Raw genomic sequence first — 18,079 nt, 5'->3', positions numbered from 1 at the left:
GAGCAGCATAAAAAATGCAAAATAATAAATAGTTTTACTTCATTAAATGGGTTTGTGACAACTTTAGTCGTATTGCTTCTTAAAGTTTTTTGAAACAGCAAAGTGAAATGTTATCTAATAATATAATGCAACCCTAACTACTTTTCCTATATTTAATTTGTGAAAGGAGTATACTTTTCCTTTGCAATAAAAGTAAAGCGAAAATATGCCCCAGTGCCATAGTTCCCCATTCCCCACACTCAATGTAAAATATTCTTTTTCAAGCATAAGATAACGCTCTCGCAAAGCATATTTTTCTATTTCTAGCGGAACACCCTCACACTCAGGAAATACTAAAACGCATCTTTCCTGTGCTGATGGGCCTCAAGCTAAAATGAAAAGAATAGTAATTTGTCTATTGCTAATGTGATGTCTGCCCCTATTGAAAATACTTTTTCATTTTCCACGTAGAAGGTTCTCACTAGAAAAAGAAATCCTAGCAAAAGCCATTTAATTGATTATGATATCTTATCAATACCCATGTTTCGTTTATCAACAAACTTTTTGTTTGCACTGATGCCAAATAAAAGCTACCAAGATTACTCTGCATTGAGTTTCTGCAAAGATATCATTAAGGATAATGGTAGAATGAATTTCACTAATGCACCATTACTGACATCCTTATTCGGTAGCTCTGGCATAAGCTTTGCTCAACCTTGACGGACATTTAAAGTGCAAGTCAGTGATAAATGCATTAATCTGTGACCGTTGTTGATTAAATGATTTTGATCTTAAGAAATATTGGCTAGTCAATATTCTGTTTAATATTATGTCTTGCAGGTAAAAGAATGGTTATGCTTGAATTGCCAGATGCAGAGAGCTTTAGGAATGGATATGACCACTGCACCTCGCTCAAAAAGTCAGCAACAGCTACACTCGCCTGCACTTTCACCGTCTCATTCTCCAGCCAAACAACCCATACCCCGGCATCAGTCCCAGCCGCAACTGCAATATCAGGCCCAACTACAGCCCCAGCCACAGTCTCAATTGCAGACAAAGATAGGTCACGAGAAATCACTGGGAACTACTCCAAATATTGTGCATGGCACAAATGTTATGTCCTCTCAGCAGGTTAAGCCACAAGAAACTAAGCAGAAGGAACAACTAAGTCAGAGCCAGCCAAAACCTACAGCCCCTCAGGAAACAATTAGGTCGTCTCCCAACCATCAACAGGCGAAGCCTTCACTCCAGCATCAGACAAGGCCTTCTCCACAGCATCAACAAGCAATGCCATCTCCACAGCACCCACAGACAATGCCATTGCCACAAAATCAACAAGCAAAGCCATCTCCCCACCATCAACAAACAATGCCCTCTCCCCACCATCAACAAACAATGCCCTCTCCCCAGCATCAGCAAGCAATGCCCTCTCCCCAGCATCAGCAAGCAATGCCCTCTCCCCAGCATCAACAAGCAAAGCCATCTTCTCAACACCAACAAATTAAGCCTTCACCCACTGAGCAGAGAAAACATGCCGGAGAATCACCATCCAAACTTCCAACACCACTCTCTACTGGGACACAAGAACAACCACAAGAGGGCCTCACGGGGAAACTGTTTGGATTCGGAGCTTCTCTTCTGAATCAGGCAAGCACACTCATTTCTGTCCAACCAGAGGCCACACCTCAAAGCCAGCAGTCTCCTGGCAAAGTGCCTCCAAAAATAGTATTCAGTGATGCCAGCAAAGAAACTGAAATAAAAGCCCAAGGGACTCTTTCCGGAAAACAGGGTAAAGCTGGAAGTTCTTCGATTCCAACGCACACAAGTACAGAACACACTGTTAAGCCAAAGGATGTGCCGAAAGAACGAGTCATGTGCCCACTATGTAAAGCCGAGTTGAACGTAGGCTCGGGTGAACCTTCCAATTACAATAATTGCACAGCATGTACAAAACAGGTCTGCAACATGTGTGGCTTCAACCCAACCCCTCACCTGGTGGAGGTAAGGATATCTATTGCGCTGCACACCCTGCCATTGCTGTCATGAAATCAGAAGTAGAGAAAATATCAGAATTATTTAAATATATACTTCCTCCAGCCATTCTGCGCCAATCAGTACAACAAAAAGAGCTGCATAATTTACCATAACTACAATCATTACGAATCCTATATTATATCTATTTCGGTGCCTGTGGCTTATCTTTGACATTATTTGCAGGTCCTCCATTATGTGGATCATCTATGAAAAGGTTCGAAAATATCTCATTTTCTAAGCCAGCAGGGTATATGGAAGGTACTGCATAGTAGAGTGAAAAATCTGTTAATGAGGTGCGAACTAAAATAACCCCTGTAATGTTGACCTTTGATTGTTTAGTACGAAGTGTGCATTTTCTCCGTGCTGGGTATTTTAATCACTAATAATTTAGCATTGTCATTTGCAGTGCATATCTCTTCTGGGCCATCTTTTCCTAGCTAAAGAACAGGGGGCAAGAAGGGAAGACAAAAGACCTACCCGTTTTGCGTTACACCAGGGGATTATGTTAGCTGGGAAAGTTATGTTATGTTACATAAAATCAGCTACTTGTGTGTTGCTTTCCCGATGCTTAAAAGGCTAAACCAGTGGCAGAGTCAGCTTTTGGTGCTGTGTGTGTGGATTGGGGACAGATGGCTCCTGAGGGGGCACCAGGAATCTAAATGATTAATGAATCAGCCCTGACGGGAGTTGAATGCTTTCATTGGAGAATGCAACACATGTAGGAGGTTCGGTGAGGTTCTCCATCTGAGCAAATGTTTACAATAATGCGTATACATGCTGCCTTTTAAAAGCACAGTTTTTGAGAAAATTGTGAAAAAAAGACATAGGGGGTCATTACGACCCGGGCGCAAAGGGATACCGGGCACCGGTAATGACACTGGTGCCGGTAATCCCTTTGTGCCCTATTCTGAGGTCCCTTTGCGGGTCCTTCCTTAACGCCTGGTTTTAGCATGGTTTTAGCAGGCGTTAAGGACGAGACCCGCAAAGGGATACCGGGGTCAATAACGGTACCGCAATTTGCGGTAACGTTATTGCCGCCTTCCCCCTTCCCATTGAGCCCTATGGGGGCTCAAATGGGAATGGGGAATGGCATTTCAAATGGGGACTTACCGGTCCCGCAAAGGGCGGAATAGACCGGTAAGACCCCATACCACCACGTCGATGGCGGTACCGATATTGGTGCTAGACATGGCGCTAATAGCTAATAGCGCCATGACTAGCACCAACCTCGGAATGAGGGCCATACAATTTAACACAAGAAAAAATCAAGTGAATGCCATGTCACTAAAGGTACACAGGAACGCTTTACACCATTTTCATCCTAACCATGCCAGTACTGGTCACCATAATTCACTTACACGAAGTTTAACCCACAATACAACTATGCCATTATGATGACTGTAGTCTGTAACTCACCTGCAGGAGCCTCCGGCCTCATGCAGGTGTATAGAATATATCTATGCCAATAATAGTCACTGTAAATACCTTGCATGAGGTTGCGACCACAACGTATCTGTGCCAGTAATGGTCACTGTAAATGACTTGCTTGACGTGGCCACAACGTATCCATGCTATTAACTGTCACTGTAAATCACTGGCGGCCACAATACATAATCTAATTTTACCTGCTAGAATGAATCAGCATAGCATGAACACGGACAGGTCAGCCCTCTGCAAAATAAATAAATACATTATTTTGTAATTTTAATGCTGGTATTGTGGTAATATGGAATTTCTGAGACCAGCTTTACCAAACATGGTGCTTGTTTCCTTCCTTTTGTTTAATACATCTTAATATAAAATTGCCTCCTGAGAGAGATCAAGTTGGTTGCAGCTGTGGGTTGCTGGCAGCAGTGGGTGAAGCTGTGCCTTGATGGAACAGACCATGTTGTTGTTGAAACGGTACATGGAGGTAAGTGTTAGAGTGGGTGCTTTTTGTGGAAAGGGAATATTTGATTTCTGACACTGTTTCTCTTTCTTTTATCTCCAGATTCCTCTCCGTTATGGCTTTCTTGCCATTCCTGCCTGACGCTTTCCATTTTCAAACAACTTAACTACTCTACATCCTATATATGGCTGAATCTTTTCGTCATCTGTTTCATTCTGCCCTCCCAGTGCCCCACATCATTGTTCTCCAAACATTGGTTTACTCCACTTTCCTAGCCATAAAGTTGTTGAAAGACTATGGGATTTAAGGGAGCTACTGTGACTATTATTATTTTTGGAACCTATAGTTTTAAGGGTCACCCCGATATAGAAGTAGTGGGAACAAATGGAAACCAGGGGAAAGTTCCAGATGCTGTAAAAGGACAGTGTAGTTATGAAATGAGAGTAGAAGAATAAGAGATATGGGTTCTGCCAGCCGAACCTCTTTGAGTAGATGCCACAGAGTAGATGCTGGAAGCGGTGGGGGCGCATTTGTGTAATGGGGGTTGGGGGGCATAGCTTTGGCCTCTGCACCCGAGAAATCTCCTCAGCCGCATGCCCAGACTCCCAATTTGAGGCTGCTGGGGACTGACAAGAGATCATTGTGAATACACCTGGAGAGTGGGTATATAGGTGTTCTGCGCACATCGCGTTGCTTTTCTCCCTTGCTCCCTGGAGGTGAGTGGCTGTGGCAGGCTGTGATGGAGGGTTGTTAGCCCGGACATCGAGACAGCATTGTGCTACTGGCTGTTAAGAAGCAGTACCGCAGTGGAAGACATGTACAACAACATTGTCGGCTGGGAGCTGCAGTATGTCCAGATCCTCCAGGAAAAGCAAACACACTGATATCCAGGCTTTCCAAAAGACCCCCCAGAGGCAGTCCTTGCAGCCGTTAAGCATGGAAGGGGGTGGGGATAGTGGAGAAGGGGATGCTCACCTAGGCGAAGTGCCACAGTTCACGCCTGAATTTCTGATATGGTCCCTCGACTTGGGGGCGCTGGGAGACGAGGAGCACTCTCTGACCGCATTGGAAGCCGAGATCAGAGATGTCTGGGGTTTGGTGGTCTCTCTGCAAGATGACAATGAGTTCCTGAAATCCAAATGCGATGACCTGAAGAATCAGGTGCACAGGGACAACCTCAGGATAAAGTTTCTGTCTGAAGGTGTGTAAGGCGACAATATTGAGGATTGTGTCAGGAAGCTCTTCTCCCAGATCACGAGGCAGGATCCCTCGGGGATCATCAAGATAGGTAGAGCGCACAGAGTTGGCCCGAGAAGGGATGGGACAAATAGACTTCCCAGGGACATCGTCGGGAAGCTCCATGACTACAAAGTGAAAGAAGACTTTCTGGGGGCAGCGAGGAAAGTTGACAAAATAACATATCTGGACTAAGTGGTCCTTGACTTTCAGGATGTCTCCTAGCCCACGCTGGCCAAATGCAGAGCCCTGAAGCCCATCACCAAGGAGCTACGACGTCAAGACATCAGATTTAAATGGACATATCCTTTCGGTCTTCAATTCAAGTGGAAAGATGCGGTACGCACAATCTTTACAGTGAAAGAAGGTGCCTGCCTGCTGAGTCTTGCTCTGGGAGAAGAAGGCATGTCACGGAGGGTGTGGGGGTTGGGGAGGAGCAGGTTGGCCCGCTCGATGGAAACCAGATTTATGGACTTTTGGCAGACTGTACTGGTGAGCAAGAAAAAGGTTGACAGATGTATTTATTTATTTATTGGGTATTTCTAGTGCGCCTATACAGCAAATGGTGTTTCAAGGCGCCACAAGACAAAAGAGGTGGTGGGGGGTGGGAACAGGGATGAAGAATAACAAAAAACGGTCCTACTTGGCCTTGTGTAATTCAGATCATGCAAGTGCAGTAACAAGAAGTGCAGGAAAGTGGGGAGGGGAGTGAGAGTACCGGTCAGAGCAGAATGCGTTAATGCTAAAATGGAAAGGGAATAGTGGAGAGCACACAAGTGCTGTCGGATGCAGGGGCTGGGGGGAAGAGTGCCCCTGGGCCACGCGAGTACTATGGGGAGGCCAGTTGGACAGGGAAAAGCAGGGAGTGCAGGGAATGAGGGTCCACATGCTAAGTGCGGGGAGGGGCAGAATCTGGCTCAGTAGGGGTGTAGGCCCTGCCAGGCACGTAGAGTGGAAGGGAGTCAGGTAGGAGTGCAAATGCAGGTTTGCTGGGGGTCAGGGGAGAACAAAGTGCTGGGGTAGACTGGGCTAGGAGGGCCTGGTTCCCTGTATGACTCAGAAAGAACCAAGAAGCCAGTCAAAATGCTGCAGAGGGGGACATTAGAAGGGGAGGGGCAGAGAGAAGGAAGACAAGAAAAGGAGGGTCTTGAGAAGCTTCCAGAACTTAAAGAGATCTGGCTCAAGCCTGAGAGGGGCAGTGAGGCCATTCTAGAGGGAGGCTCCTGCAGAACAGAGAGAGATCTACCCCCCACTCTCTGCTTGGAAAAGCGTCTGATCTTCAGAGAGTTGGAGCTAGAAGACCGAAGTGCTCTAGTAGGGAGGTATTTAGGGAGAGAGAGTTGGAGGTAGCGGGATCCCATGCCCCAGAAAGCCTTGTGGATGATGGAGAGAGTCTTGAACTTGATGTTCCCAACAACTGGGAGCCAGTGGAGAGAGTTTAGGGTTGGAGACATGCGGCCCCTGGACTTGAGGTCAAGGAGAAGACTTGCAGTCCTATTCTGGATTAGTTGAAGGGGCGAAGCGAGGATTTAGGCAGATTGAGGAAGAGGTTGTTGCAGTAGTCCAGCCTACAGAGAACCAGAGCTCTGGAGACAATGAGTTTCTGGGGGAAGGTGAGGAAAGGGAGAATGCCTCTGATGACAAAGAGGTGTAGTCTCACCTTGCTCTAAGCATGGGGCTATCCTGATGGGGGGCCGATTGGCAGAGACTGGGTGGAACCTGCAGTGGGCGGGAGCTTTATGATTGGGCACCAGAGCCCAAGCTTGTTTGGTTCTCTATTCTGCAGCACAAGAAATTGGTAACAGTTGGTGTCCCAGTTTGATTGCAAATTTGCAGCGGGTCAGGTCAAGTTTGCGTGGGGGGGTTACATCTTCTAATCCAACTCTGGAACAGAGTGAAATATGCACTTGGGTATTTACAAGAGCAGTTCTTTATGGATATGTTGGTGGTGATTATGTACAGTGGGAGGGCAAGATTAAAGGGAGCCTGTCTTATTGCATTACAACCCGGGAAGATGTGAGGATTTTGGGGGGAAGTGAACATCAGCTGACTCAGGGGGACCTTTGGGTGTGAGAACCATTGCTCAGGGGAATGGCGATTAATGTAGCAACTCTGAATGCCCGAGGTCTTAACACCCCGGGCTAATGCATCCAGCTCTTTCAGGAACTGCAACGCCTTCATTTATATAGTGTGGGTCCGCAGGAAACGCATCTTCTGTCTAGGGACCACACTCGGCTTGGGAACAGGCAATTCCTGCACCAGTTCTTTTCCTCATCGGCCACCTTTTTCTCTCCAACTGGCTGGAAGGAAAGAGCCCGTCAGGTGAGAAGAAGAAGAAGTCCGAGCGGTCTTCTAAGTCCTGTGAGAGCACCCCGGTGACGGGGGCCCAACAGAAGGCAAAGCACCGCGAGTCCATGGGCCCCAGGAGCGCCGAACGGTCAGGCTCCCCGGCTGCCAGGCAGGGCGCACCGTCTCCAGCGCCATCAACCATGAGCCAACACTCTGGCTCAGGGAAGAGGAAGGCCGAGAACCTGGCAAAGCTTCTGGAGAGGCCCCGGCCGAGCTCAAAGTATCCGGCCGAGGGGGAGCGAGGCGGTGACCCTCCCCTCAAGGTGAAGGCCACAGGCCCACACAAGGTGGTAAAGGCCTTGATTCACCCGGCCAAGGCCTCTATCGAGGAAGTCGTGGCGGCCCTGGTGCAGCCTGTGGAGGCTACACCAGTGGAGGCGACCTCGGGGCCCAGAGTCTCCCTGCCTCCGCGGAGGGAAGCCTCTTTCAGACCCATCGAAAAGACCCCCGTGAAGACCCCGGTGGAAAAAGAGGGGGGGGGCGGTGGCCATTGTGGACACGGACACAGCATCCGAGGAGGAGCTGGTAGAAGTCTTAGAGGGCCTCGACGAGGGCGTTGAAGAGGCCCGTTCCCACGGAAGGGATCCCGACAAAGGTGACGACGAGAGCGACGGCGGCACCGGCGAGGGTCCTAGTCACCCGTCGCTTCCGGAGCCGCAGGATAACTCGCCGGCCATTTTGTTGGTGATACAATCCTTATGTTCAGAGATAAGGACGAGATTTCCCTTACCACCAACAGAGGATCCGGAACCAGGCTCGACGGAGGAGCCAGAGTCAGGCCCGGCGGGAAGCCTCCCGAACAAGAGAAGACGGATCCATCCAGCCCCGCCTTTTCAGCCCTCGCGGCCTACTTAACCTTTGCCCACGTCCCCCGTCCCTGGGGATGACACGGGAATGGACACGGCCACAACGGGTTCCGACGACGACGGCGGTGATGATGGGAAAGAGCTCCCGTCGTGGGAGCAGGTGCCTCAACTGCTATTGGAGGTAAGGACGATGCTCAAAAAAGGTGCCATCGAGCTCGTCCCGAAGAGGCTCTGGGGCTCCGGAGTATACTCACGGTACTTCCTTGTGAAAAAGAAGACAGGAGGATGGTGCCCCATCCTGGACCTGCAACGACTGAACAAGTACATCAAGGCACATAAGTTCCGGATGGTCACCCTCCAGCATGTGCTGGGACAGCTGGAGGAGGGCGATTTCCTGTCGTCGTTGGATTTGTAGGATGCGTACTTCCACATCCCCATTCTAAAAGGACACCGAAAGTTCCTCAGGTTCGTGGTCCAAGGATGGCACTACCAGTTCAAGGCCCTCCCGTTCGGATTGAAGTCGGCACCCAGGGTGTTCACCAAGTGCCTCGCACCGGTGGCGGCACGGCTGCGCCTGCAGGGGATCCACGTCTACCCCTACCTGGACGACTGGCTCATCGAGCAAGGACAAGGGAGCTCGCCGTAGATCACACAGCAAAGAAGGACCAGCTGCTCACAGACCTGGGATTCTCCATCAACTTTCCCAAATCCCACCTGGTCCCGTCGCAAGTTGCACTGTTTCTGGGAGCCAAGCTCGACACAGTGGCGTGTCTGGCCTCGCCGTCGGAGAAAAGGACGAAGGCCATCCTGGGCAAGGTGCAGCGTCTGCTGGCCACGGACGTGGCCAGGGTGAGGTCCATCAAGTCCCTCCTCGGGATGATGTCCTCCTGCAGATATCTTGTGCGCCTGTGCAGGCTTCGGATGCGCCCTCTGCAAGAGTTCCTCGACGCCCGCTGGATCCAAGTGACGGGCAGCTTCGAGGACAGGATCCCGCTCAACAAGACCTTCCGACGAGCAATCCGGTGGTGGGGCACGCGCGCTCATCTGACGGCAGGCACAGACTTTCAGACCCCATCCCACCAGATAACGGTGACGACAGATGCCTCCCTGGAAGGGTGGGGAGCGCACACCGGAGAACTTCACGCGAGAGGCCTTTGGCTCCCGGAGGAGAAGCCGCTCCACATCAACATTCTGGAGCTCCGTGCAGTGTTCTGGGCCCTCAGGTCCTTTCTCCCGTCCCTCAAGGGCAAGGTGGTGAGAATCTTCACCGACAACACCACCACGATGTTCTTCATCCGGAAGCAAGGAGGAACCAGATCTCCAGCCCTCTCCAAGGAAGCCCAGTATCTGTGGCATTGGGCCGTCGCCCAAGGGATGTTTCTGGTGTCCTTTCATCTGGCAGGGATAAAGAACACCATCGCCGACTCATTGAGCAGGGAGCTGCGCTTGTGCCACGAGTGGGAACTACGTCAGGATCAAGTGGATCGACTCTTCTGACGATGGGGAAAAACCGCAGATCGACCTGTTCGCGACGGCGACGAACTCCAAGTGCCAGAGGTTCGCCAGCAGGTTTCCCCAGCCGAGGAGCATGGGCGATGCTTTCTCGTTCCCCTGGGACGGCCTGTTCCTATATGCGTTCCCTCCGTTGCCGTTGCTGCTCCGACTCGTCAACCAGCTCAAGAGGTCCCGGTGCAGGATGATCCTCGTCGCACCGACGTGGCCGAGGCAGATCTGGTTCCCGGACCTTCTGGACTTGTCAGCGTCCCCACCAGTCAAGCTGCCGACGGACGCGGATCTTCTCTCCAGAAAAGGAGGCGCAATACTTCATCACGACCCGGAGTCGCTGAACTTGCAGGCCTGGCTCCTGCAGCACTAGAGTTTGGAGGGTACGATATCCCGGCTGACTGCAGAGAGGTTCTTGCAAAGGCCATGGCGTCCTCAACTCTCAAGTGCTACGAACATAAGTGGAAGAGGTTCTCTGTCTGGTGCCGTGCACAGAAGATTAACCCTCTACGGATTATGGCCCTTCAATTGCTGCCGCACCTACTGTCGCTGGCCAAGGCTGGACTGGCTCACGCCTCCATCAAGATACATCTGGCTGCAATCTCCCGATACACCAGAACCACAGGACGGGCGTCCTTGTGGTCCCATCACCTGGTGAAGGAATTTATGAAGGGACTGTCACGACCGTTCCCGCCGGTGAAGGCCCCTGCCCCGGCGTGGGAGCTCAACGTGGTGCTGACCAGGCTCATGAGGGCGCCATTCGAGCCCCTGCATTCGGCACCGTTTAAGTTCCTGTCGTGGAAGACTGCGTTTCTTGTGGTCATCACCTCCGCATGACGATTGGGAGAGATCCAGGCCCTATTCTGCAAGCCTCCATACTTGACTTTTGACGACACGAGGGTGGTGCTGAGGATGCACCCCTCCTTTATGTCCAAGGTGCCGTCGGACTTCCACCTCAACGAGCCCTTGGTGTTACCTGTTTTCTTCCCGTCGCCTTCGTCGCCGGCCGAGAGGACTTTCCACTCGCTGGATGTGGCTAGAGTGCTGAAGTTCTACGTGGACCGCACGAGGAGTTTTCAGAAGACATCACAGCTATTTGTGAACTTTGGACCTGTGAACCAAGCGAAGGCCCTCTCAAAGGCTTCCATTTCCAGATGGCTCTCCGGCTGCATCATGCACTGTCATCGGTTGGCAAACCAGCCGTTGCCTGGCCGTCCGAGAGCCCATTCGACCAGAGCTATCGCTGCTACCACGGCGTTCTTGTCTGGTGTGCCCCTGCTGGACATCTGCAGGGCTGCTACGTGGAGGTCGACGCACACCTTCACGCGATTCTACTGCGTCGACCGGGATTCCAGGGAGGAGTCCAGGGTCGGCCAAGCAGTGCTGCGCAACCTGTTCGCCTAAGGTGAGCCTGGTGAAGAGGTAAGAATTGCTTAATGTTAAGTTGTTGATGTAATGCTTAATGTTGAGCCTTTGCCACCTCCCGTTGGTTGTGCATGTGTGTACTGCTATGTATTCTTATATTCATGAGCATGTGAATCCATGCCAGACCCCATGATGGAGAAGGAACAAGTTACTTACCTGTAACTGTTGTTCTCCAGCATGGGTCTGGCATGGATTCAGATGCGAACCCTCCCTCCTACCCCTCTGCGGCTCTTCTCTTGGTCATACTGCCACTTTGCGTGCTACCAAATCTGAGGATGGCTGCCAGAGATGGGGCTTAGGGAGAGGGCAGTCATTGGCTGGGGGCAGTATGACCCAGAGACCAATGATTGGTTACTACTGGGAAAGACAGATCAGAAACGAAACTGATACTGATGTTTTCTTTACCGAGGATTCCCGGCCTGACGATAGGGAATATTCATGAGCATGTGAATCAATGCCAGACCCATGCTGGAGAACAACAGTTACAGGTAAGTAACTTGTTCCTTTCTTTCTGTGCGCCCAACACATGTCAAATGATTTGTATGCAGCAGATCCTGGACAAATTAGACTGGAGGGGACAGGACAATCTGATTCTGGTTGGGGACATGAATACGGCCATGGAAGGGAGCAGGGATAGGTAAGGTCATTCGATGTATGTTACAACTAGAGTGGCCTCAAAGTCGCTGCGGACCCGTATAGCCAATTGTGGCCTCATCGATATATGGCGCACCCACCACCCCACTGATACGCCCTTTGCCTATATGTCTCATGTACACAGCTCTGAATTGCTAATTGATTACGTCTTTATTTCCACGAGGCTGGCTCACATGGCAGCAGCCTCGACTATTACGCCCATGACCATGACAGATCATAGTATGGTGGTTCTGCACCTGGAGGGCTGGAGGAGGGCTCGATAACACCATCAATGGGGGATGCCTCGGGCGTCCTGCAGGACCCGATTTGCCTAGAGGAACTGACATGGACTATACGGGACTACCTGAGGGAAATCCACAGATGGATACCAGGGAAGGTACAAGGGGGGATCCTCTGAAAGCGATTGCCAGGGGGAACATCGTGGCGAGTGCTGTGGCGCTGAAGCAGACTAGGGGCCTAGTGGAAAGGGAGCTATTGGACGAAGTTAAGGTGGCTGAGGGGTCATATGCTGCAGACCTGACCCGCCGTAATTTCAGACGGGTAAGTGCGGCTAGGCAGCAGCTATAGATGCTGAGGGTGCAGAAGACGGAACAGGCTCTGATGGGACTGAGAGATAGGTATTATGAATATGTAAATATCCCATGCAAACTGCTAGCTCATCTTCTCAAACAGCAAACAAGCCGGTTATTTATTCACACGCTACTATTTGTGATGGCAAACGAACCCTTTGCAGCTAGGATTCGGGCTAATAACATTTTGGGAATTAAGTCTGGTGGTTTCCAGCATAAAATAAAGCTCTTCGCCGACTATGTTATTCTCTTGATTACTTTTGTGTTTCACTGCCGCAAGCACAGAGCTTCGTCTTGGTCTCTACGGCAACGCTGGCATCACGCCAGCCCACTCCATTATGATAAATCCTTCAGAAGACGGACGCATGTCATGTCATGATGTCATATACGTGGAAGACCGGAAGAGTTACAGCTTTATATGAAGTGTATGTGATCGGCAGCTCCTCGCGTTGCAATATTGTTTTCATTGCGAAACGTTCATTACCAATGTGGTAAGCTCTACTTGTTTCTTCTGTTTCCCTTCTTACCTTGCCCTTCCTGGCTTATTGGCTCCTGCATGTTGCTGTCTTTTGTCCTGCTACTACAAGTTGCTTCCTCTAGTCTCTGCTTGGGAAGTTCCTTGCCTATTCATTTCTAGAAGTTGCTGTCCCTTCAACCTGCATGTTCCTGCCTAACCTACCTGCAGGTTCTTTCTGCTAAGCTGCCAGTAGAAAATGTTACTTGCTTCATTTGGAATATTCCTGCATTCCTGGACTGCACCATTCCATGGTCCTACCATCACTTTACAACTATGGGTTTTTTCTCCCTTGTTTGGGGATTTCACATTACTGGCTATTATGCTCTGGGCAGAGCCAAGCACCCAGTTCTCATTACCTGGATCACAGTGGCTGCCCACAATCAACTTCGAAAACACTTTCAGCCAACAAGGTAAGGCGTGATCTTGATAGTTACTGACCCCCTACTCTCCGTACAAGGGATAGCTGAGGAAATACACAGATACGGCTTGGTCTCAGGGTTCAAGGTTAATACTACTAAATTGGAAATCTTGGGACTCAATATCCCACCAGCACTGAAGTCTGTGTAACAGCAATCCTTCATATATGCTTGGGCCCCCAAGACAGTGAAGTATCTTGGAGTCAACATCCCAGCCAAGATAGGGGATCTTTTTGGGGCAAACTACCCGCCACTCATTAGAGGTATTAAAAGAGATTTGTACCAGTGGGCTGACCTTCGTATCTCCTGGTTTGGAAAAATAGCAGTCATCAAGACTATGGGACTATAACAGGGCCTCGCAAATCAGGCCCATTATTGACTGGGTCCAGCGAGATTCCCATAAAATATGGGTTAGCATGGAGCAGGTGTTTGCGGGACACCATATATTGACCCAACCGTGGGTCCCTCGACAAGCGAGAGCGCAGAATCTGTGTGTCAATTCAGTTACACAGGGATCCCTAGAGGACTGGGATAGCATGAGCAAAATGCAGGCAATCAATACCTTTACCCCCCCCCCCCGAACCCCCTGTCCACCCCTCTTCTTCATAAAGAGGATTTCACTCTGGGGAAACTGGACAGAGGATTTGCCCACTGGATGGAAAAGGAGGCAGTGAAAATTGGAGACTGCTTTTGGAACGGTTAAATACGTCGTTTTGAGGACTGCAAGGCCTCACTGGCGCTTGAGGAGGCGTACAGGTTTAGGTACCTGCAGGTCAGACATTGGGTCTTGCATCCATCCACTGTAGCGGGAGCGACCTGACAGCTGACTGACTTTGAATCGGTGTTCCAACTGGCAGAAAACTCCAAAGCACTTACCTCCCACCTGTATAAATGTACCAATTCACTTTCCACCTCTGACTGCAGATCATATTGTGAGGGATGGGAACAAGAATTGGGGCACCCACGTAATGGGGAGGAGTGAAGCAGACCACAAAGAGGCAACAACAGAACTGGTCCCCCGACTAGCCAAGACCTAGGATAAGATTCTGACGAGATGGTGCAAAACTCCATCTCACCTACAACAAAGTCACATTGTTCTGGAGAGGTTGCAGTGGGGAAGGAACGTTGTTGCGTGTGTTATGGTGCTGCCCATTGATACAGGATTACTGGTTGGAAGTGAGATCTAAGATAAAGAGTATCCTTGAAGTGGTTGTTTCAGATGATCCAGTGTGCTTTGTCCTGGGTCTCTTCATCCTGGGCCTCTATCAAGTACCGCCCCTAACCGGAATATAATGTCTGATGCACCTCCCTTTAGCTGCGAAACCGGCAATCCACCAGCTGTGGAGAAGCACAGAGGTCCCCTCCGTGTCCCTATTGTGAGAAACCTAAGGGTGTCTCACTTACTAGTGCCTGGGACATGTCCCGTTAATCAGGTCTGGCAAAGTCAGGCACTTGACCATAATCACATACATCTGATACCCATTAGCTCTCCCCACACGGATAAAATGCAGAACATAGGGACACACTCTGAGCAAGGTGAGACACGAGAAGGAGCAGATATTGCGGGGCGAAGGCGAACCCACTGGTGCAGGACGACCGATCGAGGGACCAGAGCGATGGGTAGGGAATCCCTGAAGATCGCTGCAGGAGGTTGCTGCCTCCGGGAAACCGTGAAGGATACGCATAGAAAGCCAAATCCCAGACAAGGAGAAACTTGCATTGTGTTTCAATGACGCATACGACCCTCCTGTGTGAACGACAGAGTTGGGGAGGCGAGACCAAGCCTGTGGTATCAACCTTGACTTGTGAATCAAAGCCGCAGAGACAAGAAAGGAATGCACACAACCGGGGAAACACATGAAAGCCAGGTTTGTGTCAAGGAAAGATTGAAGCCGCAACAGTGTATCTCACAATTGAAGGTTGCGTGCATGCTGAGGAGATGTGACAGAAAGGAAACCAGTATTGAACTTTTAGGCTACAGATAACTGTGAAGCCAGTGAAACAGAGTAGTAGAGTGGTCCGGCGAAAGGAAATAGTCCACTCGAAAGTCAAGTGAAATGTTTAATGTCTTGTTATAAAGCGGCAAAGTGAACGAACTTTGAAATGCGCAATTGTCAAGATTAAACCTGACGAAAGGGGAATTTAAAAGGTGATTGCTTTAAGAGAAAGATGTCTTTGAACTTTTCTGATTGTGGTATGGCACTACCAAGACCAAGAGACATTGGGGAAAATAACTTAAGGGAGAGCTGAAGTGAAAGTTGAAGTGGTCCTGCGGAGGTCTATGGTAAAAGCCTTGCACATTCAAAAGTCTTCGGCATCATGAAAGGTCTGAGCCCAACTGAGGAAGACAGGAAACATGAAATAAATTAGGGGAAAGGAACCCCTAAAGATTGAGAATGACGCTTGGTGAAGGAAACCCCTGCAAGTGTTGTGATTGCGAGGTCCGAGCCCGGCTGAGGGAGATCTACATTGAATCAGGTACATTTTGCTGCAAGGTCCGAGCCCGACATAGGGAGATATACGTGAACTATTGATGCATTGAGGGGTCCGAGCCCGACAGACGGAGACCTGCGTGAACCTTTGTTGAACTGTGAAAGAACTTTTGGAACACTGGAATAAGTGACTTTAACGTGGAAGGCCAAGCGGGCCTCGACCCACGTTTTGATTTGCTTTTTTTTTATAACCTGAGCCACAGTGTGTCATCCTGTTTACGGGGGCCACCTTACTCCATACTGTCCAACGTGGTGAGGAGAGCTGACTCAGCCTCCTTGATCCTTTATGTTATAACACTGACTTTCCTTTGCATACACATTCCCCTTTACACACTTTTGTATAAGAGATAGGGCAGGCATTAGGTTTTGTTAATATAGGCCATTTTGATTTGGCTTAGACTGACTAGGACTGTGTTTTCTTTATTATTTGATGGTAGATACTACTCCCTTCATAGCTATAGTACGAAGTCGTTTTTTTTTCCAAACCCCAAGAATTTAATAAAGGTTTTGAAACGCGTAGCTTTTGTGTCAGTGTCATACTTGTGATAACATGCCTCCCTTACACTATGGATGGACAAGGTGTGGACTATGCTGGGGATGGCAAAACTCACACTTAACATTAGACACTCTCAAATGTCCTTTATGGCGGTGTGGTCTCCCCTCTTGTCATATATGCAAAAAGACTTCAATGCTTCGCCCTGAACCTCATAGACATGCCCTGAACTGTACTTCCTATGACGTGAACAACCCACATTACTCAGGTTATTGTATTGGCTGTTGTTTTATGGAATACTCCTGGGGGCAGGGGAAGAAGGATGGTAGAGGGAGAGGAATGTAAATGGATGATGATCTGATATAAAAAATACTGGCTACCAGCCAGAGGTTCATATATAAGTGTTCACTAAAATCCAATAAATGTCTACCTTTAAAAATAGAACTGCTCGCTCAACTCACTTACCTTTGGTATGCACCATTGTGCTGGTCTAGAGATTGAGCAGTATCAGAAATAGTCATCCCTCAGGTCTGGAACATGTGGTGTTATCTCGCTCTAAGACAGCGGATGGGTGTGGATTCCACTTCTAGAGGTGACAGACAAGATGATAACCCATGATTCTTCAGTAATGGTGACTGTGTAGGCTGGTCAAACTTAGAAGAACAACAGGTGAAAGTGAAGTTTGAAAGGTTCGGATGGAAAGAGAGGAAAAGATCCTGGGTGGCAGACTGAATAATAAGGAAGAGTCTGACATAGAGAACCATCTGTTATTGACCTCAAATAAGCTTACATCCCTGTTTGGAAAAAGAGGAAAATAATGCAAGTGAACAATGCAGACTTGGATATCAATTCAGACAAGGGGCCTCATTATTGGTCTGGCGGTAACCCTGACGGTGCTACCGGCGGGTTGCCGCCTGACCCGTACTATTTTACCAGCACCTGACTTCCCGGTGCCACCAGGAGATTACAACTCCGGCTGCCCGGGAAGTCAGGCGCCGGTAAAATGTAAGTCCCCATTCCCATCGTGTCCAAAAGGACTCTATAGGAGTGGGGACACGGAAGCATTGCTAATGGTACCGGTGCTTCCATGACCAGTCTGTCTACCGTGGCTGCTGCGCACGGCAGGGTCAGACCCGTCGGGCACAGCGGCCACGGCAGGCAGACTCAGAGAGTTTGGCGATCCGGAAACATGGGTGCTGGTGAGTTTACCGGCACACTTGTTTCCGGACCGGCAAACTCCTAATGAGGCCCAAGGTAATTGAACCCTTGCAAAATAACGTCTGGGAGTAGAGGTGGCAGAAGAGGTGAAGAGGTAGAGGCTGCAGAGGAAAAAGACATATTTGAACCTGTTTTATTTGGTAACTCTGTTGTGAGAACTATTTCTAACACACGTGGGCCTCATTACAGGTTTGGCGGTAGCCTTGCCGGTAAAACTGGCAGGCAGCTGCCAAACTTGCACTATTTTCGGGGGGGCCCGAATGGGCAATTACTGGGGCAATTCGGCCATCTGGACCCGGTAATTGCCCATTCTGGGCGCCAGAAAAAAGATTCTCCCCATGAATCTGAATGGGAATGGGGAGGTCGGATGCACAGGCACCGTTTACAACCAGCAAACTCATATTCAACTTCTTAGTTAAAGTTGGGTCTCTCATGTCTCACACTTCTTTTTCCAATCTCACCCACTTTGGAGGAATAACCCCTTTTGAGAGTTGCTATTG

At 49.5% G+C, this 18,079-nt stretch overlaps 1 protein-coding gene across 1 annotated transcript in view; it reads left to right on the top strand.

The window, feature by feature from the left end:
• The window catches only part of BSN (bassoon presynaptic cytomatrix protein), a 1,737,600-nt gene that overhangs the window by 539,116 nt on the left and 1,180,405 nt on the right, over nt 1-18,079 (top strand). The window contains exon 3 of the mRNA XM_069644195.1: nt 820-1,980. Coding sequence (XP_069500296.1) covers nt 820-1,980 — 1,161 coding nt within the window. The remainder of the gene's footprint in view (nt 1-819; nt 1,981-18,079) is intronic.

Source organism: Ambystoma mexicanum, chromosome 2p (genome assembly GCF_040938575.1).
Source record: "Ambystoma mexicanum isolate Mex_15411 chromosome 2p, UKY_AmexF1_1, whole genome shotgun sequence".
Classification (NCBI taxonomy): domain Eukaryota; kingdom Metazoa; phylum Chordata; class Amphibia; order Caudata; family Ambystomatidae; genus Ambystoma; species Ambystoma mexicanum.
This window is presented reverse-complemented; position numbering and strand designations above follow the sequence as displayed.